This window comes from Nuphar pumila, chromosome 7 (genome assembly GCF_984573655.1).
Source record: "Nuphar pumila chromosome 7, dmNupPumi1.hap1.1, whole genome shotgun sequence".
Lineage (NCBI taxonomy): Eukaryota > Viridiplantae > Streptophyta > Magnoliopsida > Nymphaeales > Nymphaeaceae > Nuphar > Nuphar pumila.
In genome coordinates, this window is record NC_143255.1 from 100,215,896 (window position 1) to 100,234,496 (window position 18,601).

General features: G+C 38.0%; 1 protein-coding gene across 1 annotated transcript in view; it reads right to left on the bottom strand.

Annotated features, from left to right (window-relative positions):
• LOC149832633 (1,4-alpha-glucan-branching enzyme 1, chloroplastic/amyloplastic-like) overlaps positions 1–18,601 on the bottom strand; it is a 74,953-nt gene that overhangs the window by 28,718 nt on the left and 27,634 nt on the right. Inside the window, exon 9 of the mRNA XM_090013279.1 lies at positions 8,696–8,803. Coding sequence (XP_089869405.1) covers positions 8,696–8,803 — 108 coding nt within the window. The remainder of the gene's footprint in view (positions 1–8,695; positions 8,804–18,601) is intronic.

Genomic DNA, 18,601 nt, shown 5'->3' on the forward strand with positions numbered 1-18,601 from the left:
CTGAGAAACCAATACCCCCTCTCATCTACTTTTAGACATGCATGGCATGTTAGTACTACGATGATTGGATGAGAGGTTTGTGGTAACCTCAAAGCGTGCAAATGGCACATTGTTGAAATCACATAAATAATGACGATCACCTTCACAGGCAAGATGCTCTAGCTAGTTTAAAAGACCATAACATGTAGAATGGGTCTTTAGTTAAATAAAACCTGACGTACCCATTCACCTCTTTATTTTCGTCAAGGGAAAGGATGAGATGGTACAAAAACTTTGATGGACAGATTGTTAACAACCACCCATCAGGCAAATGACTCAGCGTCCCCAGTCATCGAAGTTAGGAGACAGGACTATTAAAAATTATCCTAGGTAACAGATCCCATGGACTTCTGCAAAAGTTGGATGTATCCCTTGAATGAGTGGCCTTTGAAAATTTTTCTCTGTCATTGATTGTCCACTTAGGAGCGGACTCAGCGAAAGGAACAATGTATATGTTAGTTTGGTTCTGAATTTTTGTTAGTATGTTCATTTTGCTTACTCTTCGGAGACATCTGATAAAATTGGAACAATACAGAAATAAGATTAGTATACTCATTTTACTTATGTTAAACTGCATATCATGAATGAAACTACACATGTGTTAGTTTTGTTCTAAATTGTTATACTTGTGCACCTACAAGTTTTTCATGAAACTGACCCATCTTATGGGTACAAGTGATGATTAGGTTGGTACGGTAAGCGATGGCACGATGACGTGATGGTATCAAAATGCGACTCTTTCCTTGACGTTTTACTCTTGAGGATATTTCTGTAATTTTGCATAAAGGCTTCATTGAAAATTCATCTTTTGTATAAACTCTAAATTATGAAAATTGTATTTTTAATCTATTTAGTTTTGAATATACGGAGTTTCAAATCCGTTATGTAAAGGAAAGGTTCACGGTAATGCTCCCAAGGTCCATTGACTTGTTATTTCAAAAATACCATTTTTCGTCGAATTACTATTTAAAACCCTGATAAAGGAATGCTTATAAGGCTTTCAAAAATTTCGTAAAAAGTCACAAGTTTGGGATTTTCGAGGCGTTACAGCTGAACCCTTGGGTTGGGGCTCGGATGAGTTGAACCCCTGGGTTCAGCATAGCCAAACCAAGAAGGGTTCAGTTCGGCGAAGCTGAACCCCTGGGTTTGGCTCTGCTGAACCCAGTCCTGCTCATGCATGAATTCTATTTTATTTGGTTCTGCAGAACCTTAAATAAATTTTATTTTAATATTTTTTTTTGTTTTAAGAACAAAAATGGCGGGTAAAGGGAAATGACTTGCAAACAAAGGGAAAAGAATTGCGTCATCCACATCCACACATATAAGTTTAGTGTTTCTGACAGTGGTAGTAATAATGTTGATTCTCGTTCATTGGTTGCATAATGTGATGATAGGGGGCCACTATAGGCACATGTAGATAAAATTGAAAAAGCCGGAGGAGGTGGTGGAAATAAGAGATTTTGATGCAAGCTTTGTAAGAAAGATTATGTTGGGTCTTACACAAGAGTTAAGGCTCATTTGTTAAAGATATCAGGACATGGCAATTCAAGATGCAAAAGAGTTGTTGCGACAATGTAAAGACAATACAAAAAAATAAAAAATAAGTATAAAAAGAGGAAGACAATGAGTGATTCTTGTGCAATCAATGTACCCTTTTTAAGCCACTAAGAAGATGCTAAAAAAAAAGAAAAGTGGATGTAGGAGGTAGAGGAAGATGAACGATACAAGTCTCATTCAATATATATGGAAATAAGGAGATGGATAGAAAAGTAGAGAGGTGTTTTCATTCTAGTTCACTTTCATTTAATGCAGCTGGAAATCCTTATTAGAAAGATTTAATTACTTCACTGGTAAATTGTAACGAGTGGCTAGATACCTCCATGCTCAAAAAAACTGCAAACAATAATTCTTGCAGAAGATAGGGCAAATGTTGAGAGATTACTATAGATTAAAACATTTTCATGGGAACAAAATAGAGTTTTCTTTGTTTCTGATAGGTGGACAAATATTCAAAGGTGTCCAATGATTAATTTCATTACTTCACTTAGTGACTCACTATTCTTGAAAGCAGTTGATGCATCTGGGCAATATAAAAATTTTGAGTATTTGAAAAAGTTGTTTATAGAATAAAAGAAGTGGGTGATTAGAAAGTAGTACAAATCAACAAAAAAAATGCTCCAGTTTGCAAGTATTGAATCAGAGTTACCAAAAGCGCCTCTGCTATATGGAAAGCGCGCTTCCCCGATACGCGCTTCGAAAGCGCAAAATGCGGCGCTTCTGAAACGCATGGGGAAGCACATTTTAAATTTAGGAAGTGCATCCCCCTTTAAAGGGGTACGCGTCCCCCTTTAATAGGGGACACATTTCCATTTAAAGGGGTATGCGTACCTCTTTAAAGAGAAACATGTTTCTATTTAATGGGAGACGCGTACCCCTTTAATAGAAAATTTTTATTAATAAAGGGGCAAAATGGATATTGTACAAACCCATGAAAACCTAAAAGGGGCTTAGGGTTTTATTTTTTACATCCGACTCTCTCTCTCTCTCTCTTGAGTTTTCATGCACCCATTTTTTGCGATGAAAGAAATTCTGGCGACCTCGTCGCGATGAATCTATTCAGGTATGCTCTCCTCTCACTCTCTATCTTGATTCTCTCCATTTCTCTCACACTCACTCACACGACTGCAACACAAGCCAAGCATGGCGAGTCGGCGACTCTCTGGGGTGAGAAAGTAAGCCCTCAGAATTTTTTTTGCTTTTGTTTTTTTTAAGGCAAGAGTATCATGAAACAAATATTTCATGTACTTCTGTTGCATAAACAACTGATGTTATATATTCCTAGAAGATACGCATCACTTGGCCCCTTTATGTTGTTCCCAAAGTGCAATAAATTTTTTCTCAAAATTCCAGACATCTTCTATCCTTCTCAAGATCCACTGTTTATATTCCTGCACACCCACGATCTTTTAGACAACCTGAAAAGTGAAAAGCTAAAACACTAGTGCATGTCACCCATGATCTTTTAGACAACTTGTTTAATCGAATTTCAATCACAAAAGAGACAATCCGCTTCACAAGAGGTTCTCGTTTTGTCAAAGGAGCGAAGTCAAAGACAAACCTACATTAGGACCGGGGTCTTGCCCCCCTTAAAACTTATATTAGAGTGCCTTTATTTGTCTGCTTTCAACATAGGTAAAAAAAATTTTGTGCCCACCCAAAAAAAATTGGTTTATGTTTGGCCCCCAATAAAAGTTTATGGGTTCATCCTTGAGCGAAGTTCTAGTTTTTTTTTTCTTAAGGCAAGCTGGGGTTAGACAAATCCCTACCAATTAGACAATTATACCATTGGGTTTTGAACATGCAACGTCCCAACACAAGGTGACATGCACTAGCTGCTGCTACTACCAGACAAGCGGAACCCCCATTGGTAGCAAAGTTCCACTTTCTGCACACTGTTCTCTAAAGTCCAGTACGACACTTGCTAATATATTTCATACTTACTAGCTCTTAATATGCCGAAATGCTATTAATAGCCCAATTTAATCATAAAAGATAATTTACTTAGGAAGAAGGTTGCAGAAATAAAAGCAGCATGATTCAAGGAAACAAAAAACATTACAAAACGAGAGCATATCAGATGCTCTGCCAAATCACCATGGGAAAATGCTCTAACATCCCCACCATCAACCATCCATTATGGATATCAATGGCCCCCAACATGGCTGCCAATAATGACATTATCAATACACGGTCAGATGTTATAGAGAATATATATATATATATATGTTCGGGCTCAGCTTTTTTTAGCTGAATGAACTGCTCATGGCTTGGCTTGCCAGCTATACAAACCGCTCATGAATGAGTTCATGGCAAACCGGCCCGAGCTTAGTCATGAGATGCTTGGTTTCTTTACTAACCCTATTCCTAACTATGGCAACTTATCTGAATTATTTTGGCTTTTTATAAAACTAGTACTTGATGTACTACATAATCGAGCTCTTTTGTTATCTACGTTCATTTTTATTTGACTGTTTAACAATTTTTCATAAATGTAAACTTATGATAAAACTTCCTTTTTTTTCTCTTTTTAATTTTGTTTGCTTCATCATAGTATATTATAGATAGATCTTTCACCTCTACGAATGATGCTTATTTAAAATTTTAAAGTATGCATTTGTTAAATGGTTGCAACAAGAATGTGAATTATGATTTCACTTGATGTATTATTTTTTGAATCCTTGACAGTTGCAATATGATGTATTTGTTAGATAATTGCAACTTATATTATTTATTGTCTTAGATACATGTTTTATTTTGTCAATGATGACATAAATCTTATTTTTTGATAAAATAAAAATATATAATTACATTTTCACTTCCCTTTTGATTCTTATTCGCTTTCCTTTTGCTTCTCACTCGAATCCTATGTCGCTTCCTTCTTCGCTTCTTAGGTCACTTTCACTTCACTTCCGAGACGCTTCTGAAACACTTCCTGGTTCCCTCCTAAGTCGTCCTGCGCTTCCCGCTTCCTAAAATTTTAGAAGTGCCTCGCTTCCTGCTTTCGCTTTTCGTATCGCTTCCCGCTCCCTTGACTGGCAACTCTGTATTGAATTTGAAGAGTGAGTATTCTCACATTTTTTGGACTCCCTGTGTAACATAAAGCTTGAATCTGGCTCTCAAGAGCATCTGCAACTTAAAAGAAGAAAATTCACCAGCATATGTTCTATATTTATGTATTGAGGAATTAGAAAAATGTCAAAAGCATTAGGAATTTTGTTGTCAATCACCATCATGCTAATGTCATACTTAACAAGCATTCTGATATGAAATTATTGAAGGTTGTTGAAACATATTTTGTATTCATCATTGTGATGGTGAAAAAAATTAAGTCAATAATGTTTTGGTTAACATGATGAGTGATGATAATTGAATATTCTATTGTGTTGATGATGTTGTCAAGGCTCAAGAAATTAAGAAATTCATTATTGATGATAAGTTTTAGGATAAAGTCATATACTTGAGTTTACGCAAACTATTTGAAAAATATTGAGAAAAGTTGACAAGGATGAACTCATACTTCACAAAGTTTATAAAATATGAGATAATATGATAAAAAAAATTCAAATTGCAGTTTTTAAGCATGAAGAAAAAAATCTTGTAGTGAATGATTCAGAATTTTTTAATCATACACATTCAATTTTAGTTAGAAGACGGGATAAGAGCAACACTCATTTGCATTGCATGACACATTCTCTTAATCCCAAATATTATGCAAAGAAGTTGCAAAAAGGTGATGTTGATTGTGTTCCTCCAAATTTAGATCCACAACTATCAAGGCATAAAAATATGTGTATTTAGACTTTATCGAGAATCACATATTATAAATCAAGTCACACGAGTTTGAAAAAATTTTCCTCTTCGAAGTTATATGGACAGACATTAATATAGAGAGAGAGGAGGATATAGATCCTATCACATGGTGGTCAACATATGGATTAGAAACGCCTCTTCTCCAACGTCTTGCATTGAGATTGTTATCTCAGCCTACTAGTTCTTCTTGTTGTGAAAGAAATTTGAGCACATATTCTCAAATCTACAACATGAAGACAAACAAACTCATCAGCAAGCATGCAGAGTATTTAGTCTTTATTCATTCTAATCTTTGATTACTTTCGCAAACCAATGAGGAATATAAGTACTAATTGTTCGCTTAGTTATTTGACTATTTCTTAGTTTCGTCTTTTAAATATGCAAGTATTTAGCATTTCTAAATTTTAATTGTAATACAGGCAAGGATCAACCAAAGTTTGGGATGTAAACCCAGAGGAGTGTGATTTAGAGAAGGAGCATGATTTCAACATTATAAATATGGACTTATCTAAGCTTACTCTCCTTCTTATAATGAATTTGATGATGAAGCATAAAATTATTAGGATCATTAACTCATCGTCATATATATTGTGTACGATATACTTTTGGTATGTAATTATGCATTGTTTGCTTCTTTTATTAGTATAATTTACTGTTTTTCTGCTTTACTTGTTTAATTGTTTCTTGTTTTCTTAATTCACTTAGCGTAGTCATAATATATTTAGGTTGATTTAATTGTGGTGTTAGTTTTTATTGATGAAGAATAGCGATTGTAGATTGTTAATTTGATTTAACACATGATGAATTGATGATATGATAAAAAAAAATTATTTCATTAATGTTACTATTAACTGTAAAGAATTATATATATACCCTCCCGCACTTCCCGCACCTAAGTTTTTCTAAAGTGTCGCATCCCCACACCCGTACCAATGCGACATAGTAAAAAAGTATTCTAATTTGGCAAAGTTTGATTTTGCTAATGATGCTTAAAAATATCTCCAAGATATGTATTCCCTAAAGAATAGTGCTCATGTATGTAACCTTCAAAATAAAGTTATGACTATGTGTTAGAACATGAGTTCTCACCTGTGTTGGTCTGCAATGAAGATAAAAATAAGAAGAAAATGTAGTAGAAGAAGAAGACATTGAAGTAGAGGAAGGGGATGCCGAGAGGTTTTGGGCTGCACACGTTCACGCTTTCATCAATCATATGTGACCTGGCGATACTTTATATTTATGTATTAGGTTACAAAGTATTTCGATTATGAACATATCTGTCCTACAACAAAATATAAAATTACACGTGTGTCTCAGTAAACACGTCAATCACGCAAATCTCAATTTGGGTCTGGATCAAACCCAAACGAAATTTACGACACTTAATACTATGACTCAAGGAAACATAAGCATAAGAGAATATTATAATGCTCTATCACTCCTTTGGGATGAGTCGGCTCTCTTAGAGCCTAAATGACATTGTCCTATGGACATTGAGCTCCATGAAAAAAAAATCAAAACAGAATATTTTTATCAATTTGTTAATGGACTTGGACCCAAATTTGAGAAAACTAGGTATGCCCTATAAGCCCCATCCATAGTTGAAACTCTAGAATAATTGACTATGGAAGAAAATAAGTTAAAGAAACTCACTTCCTCCAAAGATGAATATTTGATTCTTGTTATGTCAAAACCCAAAAATCATACAATAACCTATAAGCCACCATATTTTGGAAGAGGCTCTAATGAGTATGAACCAAAAAAGATCATGTCATTTTTGTAACGAGCAGGGCCACATCAAGCCTTTTTGCCCAAAAAGAAGGAAAGAAGATAGAAGAGAAGAAAATAAGGTGATTTTCGTAAAACCATCCTTTGAGAAAAGTGGTATAGATGAAAGCTCTAAAGGTATTGGATCAATGTTGTTTGCTCAACTTATGAATGCACTACAACCACTATTCAAGAATCATTCTTCCTCCCTCTTCAGTGCAGACATATCTACTTGCATGGACCCCGGTAAGACCTCTTGGATCCTTAATTCTGATGCAACTTTTCATATGAATCCAAATGAGTCCATATTATCCGAATGTTGTGCTAACCTAAATGATTCTTATGTTTCAACCACCGATGGAACCTATCTAAAAATCAAAAGTTTTAGAACATTGCAAAATTCTTCCCAAAATACTCAAAAAATTTGTCTCAAATATTAGAGTAGTTCCAAAATAAAATTTATATTTTCTATTTGTTTCTCAAATCACCAACCATGGGTGTAGGTTTTCATTTTCATCTAGAGATTGTTTGGTGCAGAATCTCCAGTCCGGGAAGCCGATAGGGGGAGGCCATAAAAGTGGGGATCTCTACTTCATAGACAATCTTGAGTTATCAAGCAAAGTTTTTTGTAATTTTGTTGAAAAGAAAGACATAAAAAATTGGCATAGGAAATTAGGACATCCAAGTATGTCAAAATTGTACTTGTTTCCATTTGTTGAAAATTGTAATGAAAAATATTTTATTTGTCAAGATTGCATCATTGGGAAAATGAAATATTTGCCTTTTGGACCTAGTCACATTGTTTCTAAAGAACCGTTTGAGTTAATAGATTCAGATGTATGGAGACTGACACCGGTTATGCCTAAAGGATGAGTATCATACTATGTTATTTTTGTGGATGATTATAGTAGACATACATAGATATTCTTAGACTCAAATCCGAAGTGTTTGAATGTTTTAAAAAAATTCATAACTATGTTAGAAATTATAATACCAATAGCTTGTAACATCAACTTGGCTAAATGGATGGATAGTCCATAATGCTCAGGCTAAATCATGGTTATTGGGTTCCTTAAAGAAAGTAACTGCAACCTAGCTAAGTTCCAATTTTTAAAGGCCTACAAGTGCAAATAAGGTGTAATTACTGAAAAGATTTAGGGCACAAGAAGGATCATGCCCCAAATATGAAGTAGCAAGCCGCGGCGTTTGCAACTATACTTTCCCTCATAGCAATGCAACCACTGGAGATTGACAGTGGAATATAGTGCATTTGACTATGTGACAGATGCTTTTTCTGATGCAATATTAATTCATCCAAGCAAGCATCAGAACACCCATCTATTTGATCAGATACATCAAATTAAAAATCAATCTAATGGTATCCAAATAGAGAAATTGGCATATTTCTTTTACATGGTTTCCAATTACATTAGATAAAGTTCTTAATAGATCCGATAACCAAAGGTCAATATTTTTATACTGATTTTCGAGCACAAGCTGTACAATGAAATGTTCAAACCTTGTATCTCAAATGATCTGTATCCACAAGATTCCATTGTCGCCTACATTTGTCATAACTCCATCCATTGCCTTCTCTTGGAAAGTCGATCCATTCGGGATGACCAAACTGCAGGAAGCAGGCATAATGAAATAAATAGATAGTAGACCATAAAGGAAAAGTGGTACAGTTATAGACTTAAATTGTTGAAACAGTTGAGAATATATATTTTGTTCAAAATTTGATAAAATATGAGACAAGAACAAGATAAGTCATATGTCTTTCTTTTCTATAGCTACTGCTAAATACAACTTAAGTAAAATGGTTCAGAAAGCATCCATGCATTATTAACAAAAATTATACCTGAATGAATTGAATAGTTTTTTTTTTTCCTTTTCCTAGCTAAGTTATGGACTTATGGTAATTAAAAAGAAACTAGAAGTTGGATACTGAAGCATCCAAAAGTGAAGCATTCCATCAAGAGACCCATATACATGAGTGGTGGCCAGAGCAAATTTGACAACAGCACATGATGAATAAAAATCTCTATTTGCAGCATTCAAATAAAAAGAACAGATTGCTCATAGTTTCCATCCGTTTAACCAAAAACAGTACATGAGTACTATAGCATTCTCTAGCATTAAGCAATGGCACGATAACCAGATGGGTAGTATCATCCATCCTCTGTAGTCCTACTCCTAACCTTGCTTATTTTTTACCAAGCATGATTTTATGGTGCTGATCAAGGACTCAACGCAGATGCTTGGGCAGCTCCTTACGATAGGGCACCCATCTTAAACAACATACTCCTATTAGTGGCAAGGGAAACTGGTGTAAGTTGGAATCACCCTTGAATGAAACCAATATTACTGTTTTCGGACTCAACATGGTCAACAACAAGCATCAGTGCCATACACCTGAATGCAGTATCATTCTCCATAAAATATCATTGGCTGTACATCCCCTTTTTTAATAGATTGAGATAAATAAGGAGTTTTGCTTGCAATAAATGGCATGCACTCATATTCTTCTTTGTTGCAGTTAGTGGTACAAAAATGACCCTTACTGATTGTCAAGGTTGTTTGCCTTTTGTTTTACCTTGGACTACCTATTTCTACAGGTGTGCCAAGGAGGAACCTGGTAATACATTTATTGATCCATGGGTGATTTGTCGCCACAATAAAAACCAGCCATGGCCAGGTTGATGGCACTTTTATCTATGCAATAACTGATAAGATAGATGTAATATTGTGGTGTTATTACGCGGTATACTTAGGTATAGTTATAGGTACTCCCTCTATATTTGTAATTATTTGTATTTAAGGTATATCTTTGGTATACCTATTGGATATTTAATCTTTAGTTTAAGTAGATTAAGTATACTTAGTGTAAACTTTTAGGGGTAGAATAGGTATTTTTATTTCTTATACTTTTTAGTCATTATTTAAATGACTAGTTTTGTATTTATTTTTTTATTGATTTTGGTCAAATTTGTTTAACCAAGCTGGTCGTTGGGGATTTGCTCTAAACGACTAGTTTGACCACTGGGATTTGCTTTAACGGCTAATTTGACCATTGGGATTTGCTTTAATGGCTAGTTTGAATAGTCAAACTAGTTGTTGGGATTTGCCATAACGGCTAGCGTTATGTCTTCCTCTATATATTGCTCAAATATGAGTGTATGCTTGAATGTTTGGTAGTGAGGATGTATTATAAATTTTGTATATTTTGTTATTAATAAATTTTTTTATTTTATTTTATTTTATTTCTTTGTGTTCTTATGAATGTTCAAATATGTTGTTCATTTTTTTTACTAAATGAATTGTGCATTTAGTCCCTTTTATTTTCTTATTTTTGTTGTATTTTGGGTTCCGTGCCACTTCATGACAAGTTGACAACGACTTGGGATTTTTTCTCTCTTTTTTTAATAATCAAGCTGGGGCATAACCCCCCATAGGATTGTAACGACTTGGTTAACTCGAAATATATTATTTAATAGTTTGAGAATAAGAACTAATATAATGCTAATAGCTTCAGAACTATGCAACTAACCGTCTCATTAATGTCATGGGAGACAATTGCACAAAATGGCTATTAGCAGTGTACTAACCATAAGGGCACGCCATGACCATCCACTGATTCATGACCAGCCACTACTTAATGCTTTTATATGTGAACAGTTTGTCATCAACTCCAAGCTTGCAATGTTCAACTGATAAGTCTAAAAATACTTGAGCTCATAGAGTATCTGTTGGGCAACGAAAGATTGGACCTGCTTTAATTAAGGAATAATAGAATCAGGATATGGACTTAGCTTCAACCAGTTTATTTTAACCAAACTGAATGATATCATTGGTCTTGTTCATTGCAAGAATTAAAAACAACGTCAAATATTACAAATTCTGTTTTTTCTTAGTTTCAAAGAGTTTGTTCTGAAAGCTTACATAAAAACCTTTTTGAACTAAGCAGATCTTAAGTTTCTGCAAGCCAATTTATTTGGTGTTTCTTAAGACAAGTCACAATGTTATATTCCAAATATTTTGGGGCTCTAAATATGAAAATCACATGCATTTGAATCCATTATAGTGAGATTTAGGTATATTCATTTAGACCTAATTCATTGTGGATTTGGGTCATGAATAATAGTTAATTCAGACCATTTATGAACATCTAGATCCAAACTGAGGCTCATAAAGATGTAAAAATTATATCCTACCAGATATCATATATTGTAGTAGCATAAATCCATATAATAGGATAGACCACCTCCCATCCAAGAAGCGCCCCCCCCCCCCCCCCCTTGGGAAAAGGAGTGCATTGCATTATAGTTTCTTTTTTCACTTTGGATAAGTTCTTTTTATTAAATAAGACTTCAGTAAGGTCCTATTAACCTTATTCTTTTTATTAAATAAGACTTCAGTAAGGTCCTATTAACCTTATCCATAAGCCCAGGAATAAATAGTTGGACCAACAAAACCACGGCTAGGGAGCAGCACCAAGTCGGATTACCGGATGGACAGCACCTCTAGATAGCGTCTAGGGGCTAGAAGGGTTTGAGCCCTTACCAAGGTGCAACCATCCTTCCAGTGAGGGCTGGGGTTCATGTGAGTCACAACAAGGAGAGAGAGAACCGTGAGAGAGGTGACAGAAAGGAGAGAGAGAGAGTGTAATAACCTCAAATTTTACTATCAAATAAATGCAACTGCGCAAGGATCCGACATGCGGATCCATTTCGCAAAGATGTCTCGGATCCAGAATCCAGACCGAGTTTGGATCCCAGATCTCGGACCCGAACCCGACCCGTGCCCTGTGAAACGGAAAAAAAAAAAACTTAAGTTAAAAGGGGCAGGGTCTGCCCGATAAAACGAAGGTTTTTTTTTTTTTTTTTGTGCTGTTACGCGATGGACGAAAGGGGAGGAGTCATGCGCAACCGTCGGGGAAAGGAAGGAAATCTCCCTTTCCGGGACCCCTCTCTCCTACGAAAGAGAGTGCCGAACCCCTTTTCTCCCCCTCTCGTTCTCCTCTCCTTCTCTCTCGCCTTTTCACCCTCCCTCTCGAAACCCTTCACGGCGTCGGAACAGTCGAGGCCGGTGGAAGCACCCTCCAACTCGCTGCAGCAACCTCCATCGCGCCGGACCAGAGGATCGGTGGCCGGCAAATCTTCTTCTCGCAATATCGGCAACTCCAAAGCTTAGGATTTCTGAGGTACGGGTCTCCTCCTTTGAAAATAGATGAGAAATCGAACCCCGGTTCGATTTTATGCTTTTTTTGGATGGAATCCATGGAAAAAAAGATGTGTGGTACAAGGGCATGGGTCGGCTGGCAGCAAGCTGAAAGATACTCAGCTGACTGCCAGAGGCAAGTGATACGCAGGCTCAGCCTGCGCTTTGCTGTGCCCTGCCAAGTCCAGCCGACTAAGTCGGCTGGATTAGACCAGAGCCCAGCCATGTCGGTTGGGTGTTGGCAGTTCCTTATAAAAAAAAATCAGCAAGCAGGCCTGGCCTGGGGTAGGTTTGCAGCAAACCCAGCCGACCAGGGTCGGCTAGGCCTGTTGGAACCCCAGCCGACTGGGTGTAAACCCTTTAAAAAAAAAAGAAGGAACACCCCCAGCCAACTATCAGTCGGCTGGGCGTGAACCAGAGGTAAGAGTTCATCAAGAAAAAAAAATTATATAAGTGTGTGTGCAGGTGTTGGACCCTTGCATCACAAAGGGGTTTAGTATGTGTTGTGTGCATTAATGTTCTTTTCAATGAGAAACAACATCTGCATTGAGGTGTATGTTCTAAAAAAAAAAAGGGAAACAGGGCATTAAAAGTTATTATGCATTAGGTTTATCTCAAAATGAAAGTGTATCTACACATATGTTTGCATTTGATAAGTGGCTTGATTTGAACCTGCAGTTGCTAAATATATGCAAAATTTTATCTTAACATGCAGGCTATGGTTATACAAAAAAAAATGAATGAGAATATGCATTGACATGTATATGCAAGATTATTGATATCATGTAATTGATATGAACCTATGCATATTCAAAGGGTACTATGCATTGACAATTGTATGCACACTTAAAGAAACTATGCTTTGAGGCGAATATGTGCATGCAAAAGACATGAGTAATGCATAACGAATGAAAGCATGCCATTAAATTGAATATGTGCATTAAGTGAAAGCGTGCAATTGCCACTCTCACATAAATTGAATGTGAACATGCTTTTAAATATCCTTGTTTCACACACACAACAAATTTGCATCTATGAATGTGTAGTTAGAAACCATGTAAATTATGGCATGATGTTATGGTTTTTGCGTAGGGTGCAATGATGATCTTAATGAATCATCGTGGGCTTGGTAGGGCCAAGCTGTGGTTTGCTCTTTCCTTTATCAATTTAAATGCATCGCAAAAATCATATTTACTTTTATTGCATTGTATTGCACCGTTCAATGTGTTTACACGGGCGGGAGCCCCGTGATGACTCTCGCAGGGGTAGATGCGAGTTTTTGCGTTTGCATGTAGAATTGCAAAACTTAATAAATGGCTTCAACTAAAAATATAATGAATAAGAACAGTGTAATATATATACTGAGATCTCCTATCGAAAGAATGAACATCTTAGATGTTCAGTTTTGGGGGACCACGAGGATACAAAAACTCTGTGTGCTTTACTTTGACCCCTGAACCCGATATTGAGGTTCTTTCTCTTAGCCACGGTTTTAGGGAGAGTCTGCCACTTTACCTGAGGGTGGTATGTTCGACACAGCTGTTGTTTTGGTATACCAAGGAAGTGACACTTATGGGCGTGGATTGTCCTTAGTGTTCTCGACATTAGATATGGAGGTCTAATATTCCGAAAGTGATTCGGTCGAGGGCTAAGTTTGTAACCCAGTAATAAAATACAATTCGTGTGCTAAGTTACCCTGGAAACCTAAATTGACCTTAAGAAAATTGTATCCACTTGGTGTATCTACGGGCAACGGTAATTAAAAAGATGAACTTAAATTGTATGCATTTAATAGAACATGCATATGGAAAGAAAAACTATAATAAAAGATAATAAAGTGTTTATGCATTGTACATAAATCATGCATATTCTTGCTATACATTATGACATACATCTTTTATCTATTCCCTTAATTGTTACATGTTGGTGGATGCTTGATGTTTAAGTTCTAATGCATGTTAAATATACTGCTTAAATTGTAATCCTTGTTATTGATTTATATTCTTCATGCTTAATAAATGTTTCAGATTTGCATGAATGCTTAATTGAATTATGTAATTTTCATAATTGCATGACTCTAAATTATTGCATGAAATCGTATATGTGTTCTTTATGCTCATTTATTTTCATTAGAGGGATCTGTACGTAGAATTCTTAGGATTTCTGACCCCCTCTTTTTATGATTTTTCGCAGTCGCAGGTGATCAGTGAAACGACTGGCTTCTGGGGAAGATTACGAGTGTCACGCATTTGCTAGACAAATCACAAATAGACAACGTGACTCTACTTTTATTTCCTTTTTGTTTCATTTAGTTGATATTGCACTATGAATATTTCCTTTATGCAATTGTCTTGAGACTTATCACTCATTAGTTCAATAAAGGTTTGGTTTGGTGTAAATGATAAATGTAAGCTCTGTTGTGGTTGGTTGTTTTATCCAATTGAGAGTGGAACTGTAAAGGCCTCGGGTTTCTGGGAAGATTTTAGCAATGGTTTGAAAAAAATATATATATATATATTTCCGCATTTTCAAGGAGTATGAATTAGGGTCGTTACAGGTTTGGTATCAAAGCCACCACAAAATCTTACATTTTTTACCATCTCTTTAGCATTAAGTTTTTAAATTTTGGTAAATGAGCCCTTTCCTGAAGTGTCAGCAAGTCGTGCCTCGTACTCCAGAGCAGTCTCTTTCATTGGTAAGGCTATTTAATACTCTTATTTAAGTATTGAATCTTTTATGCTTGTTTGTATTCATGAGTAATTCTCTTATGGTGTGATTAAAACGTTTGATGTAATTGTATGAAAAGTTTTTATTTGGGATCAACCCCAAGGGGGTAGGATCGGTAAGGGTCTAATTTTGTGCGAAAAATATGTGCGTTGTAGATGTCGTATTCACGTAGAGGTGCTTCATCTTCCATCGGTGCTCCCGCAAACTTGCAGAAGCAGAGAGACCTTATGATGGAAGCCATTCACACCCTGACCGAGACCATGACGGCTCAGGCGACATAGACAGCACAGGCGGTGCAGGCAGCGGCGCATGATCCTCCTGTTGAGGTCGTTCCGAACGCAGACGTAGTTTCCTTCGAGAGGTTCCTGAAGTTGGATCCGCCATTTTTTTCAGGAAAGGCCGACCTAGAGGCAGCAAAGAGCTGGGTCGAGGAGATGGAGCGAGCGTTCGACGTCCTACCTGTTCCCGAGGACAGGAAGACACTATTTGGCACGTACCGTCTGAAGAGCGATGCCAAGACGTGGTGGGACACCCTGCGAAGGGTGAAGTTCGCCGACTGGGATGAGATTCCCTGGGAGATGTTCAGAGAAGAGTTTCTGGACGCATACTTTTCCTCTTACGCCGAGGAACAGATGCAACAGAAGTTCCTCGATTTGACTCAGGGGACCATGAGTCTGGTGGACTACACCACTAGATTTTGGAGCCTTGAAAGGTACTGCCCGAACTTATTCAAGGATGAGAAGGCGAGGGCAACGAAATATGAGCGCGAGCTGAAGGATGGTTTGCAGACTCATGTGCTGATGAGTCGACCTACTACTTTGGCCGATGTGATCGAGTTAGCCACAGTCCTGACAGAGGACTGAGAGAGGTCCAGGACCATATTTTAGAAGGGAGGTGGCAACGGAGGTGGTTCTTCGGGCGGTATGAGGAAGAACCCACCGACAGGCGGAACGATGCAAGGCGGCAAGAAGCAGCGGACCCGCGATGGGCGACAACAGGGTCAACCCCAGCAGCAGAGGCAGCAGGAAAAGGCCCCGGTGTGTCACAAGTGTGGCAAGAGCCATCAACTGGGCTTTTGCCCTATGTTCAAGGGGGTCTGTTTTCAGTGTCAGGAACTAGGGCACATCACTCTATTATGTCCGAACAAGCCAGTGGCTTAAGGAGGACAACAACAGCAATAGCCACCGCAGCAGCAACAACAGAGGCCTCAGCAGCAACAAGGTTAGGGCAGGACCAATGGGGGAGTTTACACAACTATAGCAACTACCCAGGGTGATGAGCCTGACCTGATCGAAGGTATCTTCTTAATCGCTGATCACTTTGCACATGTGATGTTTGATTTAAGCGCAACCTATAGTTTTATTTCTACTTCATTTGCAAAATTGCTCGAACTGGTTTCTTCTAGCCTTGAAAAGGCTCTTGATGTGATGTCACCTATGGGTGCATCCTCTTCGTGCAAGAAGTATTTCCGGCAGTTTGCATTGTGATCGAGGGGCATGAATTGTTTGCTGACTTGGTCATACTAGATATGACGTTTTATGATGTCATTCTGGGTATGGAATGGTTGTCCAGACATAATGCTACCCTCCAGTGTCGGGGTAAGAAGGTTATCTTAGAATGTCCCAATTTGTCGGCATTGTCCTTCCATTTGATCGGAACGACAAGTGAGGTGAAGATTGTTTCTGCATTAAAGATCTCCAAGTACCACAAGCAGGGTTGTATGGTGTTCTTGGTCAGTGTGTCCGCTCAGGACAGTCAAGCGACACCCTTGGAGCAAATAGACGTTCGTGAGTTTTCGGATGTCTTTCCCGAGGATTTGTTGGGTTTTCCACCGCACCGAGAGATTGAGTTCTCGATTGAGCTAGTGCCTAGTACGACACCAGTCTCTCGAGCCTCATATCGCATGACACCTGCTGAGTTAGTAGAACTGAAGAAGCAATTGCAGGAGCTTCTTGACAAAGGTTTTATCAAGCCGAGTGTGTCTCCCTGCAGTGCACCGGTCCTCTTTGTCAAGAAGGATGTTTCAATGCGACTTTGTATCGACTACTGTATGCTATACCAAGTGACAATGAAGAACAAATATCCATTGCCTAGGATCGATGATTTGTTCGATCAGCTGAGGAAGGCAAAAGTGTTCTCGAAGATCGACCTTCATTCTGGGTACCATCAGTTGAAAATCAAGACAGAGGATATTCTGAAGACAACATTCAGGTCCAGATATGGGCATTATGAATTCCTGGTTATGTCTTTTGGACTCACCAATGCCCCTGTAGCGTTTATGGACCTGATGAATCGGGTTTTCAGTTTATGGCTGGATTCGTTTGTCATCGTGTTCATCAATGACATTCTTATCTACTCGGAGAGTATAGAAGAGCATCGAGAGCATCTGCGGATCGTATTACAAACACTGAGAGAACACCAGCTCTGTGTTAAGTTCTCAAAGTGTGAGTTCTGGATTGATAGGTGATGTTTCTCGGTCACATGATATCTGAAAGGGGCGTCGAGGTTGATCCAACCAAGGTAGAGGTTGTTTTGTCATGAGAGCAGCCAAAGACAGTGACTGACATCAGGAGTTTCTTGGGATTGGCGGGCTACTACTGTCGATTTATTCAAGACTTCTCGCGTATAGTTGTCCCTATGACTCGATTGTTGCAGAAAGGAGTAAAGTTCGTGTGGTCACCTCGATGTAAGGACAGTTTCCAGGAGCTGAAGAAAAGGTTGACCACGACACCCGTTTTAATGATGCCTTCTGGGATAGGTGGTTTCGTTGTGTACAGTGATGCTTCGGGGACCGGACTGGGTTGTGTCATCATGCAACATGAAAAGGTCATAGCGTATGCATCTAGGCAGCTGAAGGTGCATGAGAAGATTTACCCCACGCATGACTTGGAGTTGGCGGCAATGGTTTTTGCATTGAGAATTTGGTGCCACTACCTTTACGGAGAGCAATTTGAGGCTATGTCCAATCACAAGAGCCTCAAGTATATATTTACTCAACGGGATTTGAATTTGAGGCAGCGTAGGTGGTTATAGTTCTTGAAGGACTACAATTTCTCCATCGCTTACCATCTTGGTAAGGCGAATATAGTGGCAGATGCGCTTAGTAGAAAGAAGTCGGTCACAACAGCTAGCATGATTGGACGTAGTTGGGATCTGGTCGAGGAGTTTGTCAGAGGACAGCCGTTTGCGGATGATTCTGGACACATCCTGTGTGCGGGGATGCAGGCAAGACTAGAGATCATAGATCGGATCGAGGAGCTTTAGTCAGTCGATCCAAATTTTGAGAAGTCACGTGAGAGTGCCTAAAAGCCAGATGCACAGTTTCGCTGAGAGGAAGACAGGACCATCATGTTTGGAGACAGATGGTGGGTTCCGAAGGCATTGCAGGAGGAGCTAATGAGTGAAGCTCACAGGTCTAGATATTCCGTTCACCCTGGTTCCACCAAGATGTTTAAAGATCTTCATAGGACTTACTGGT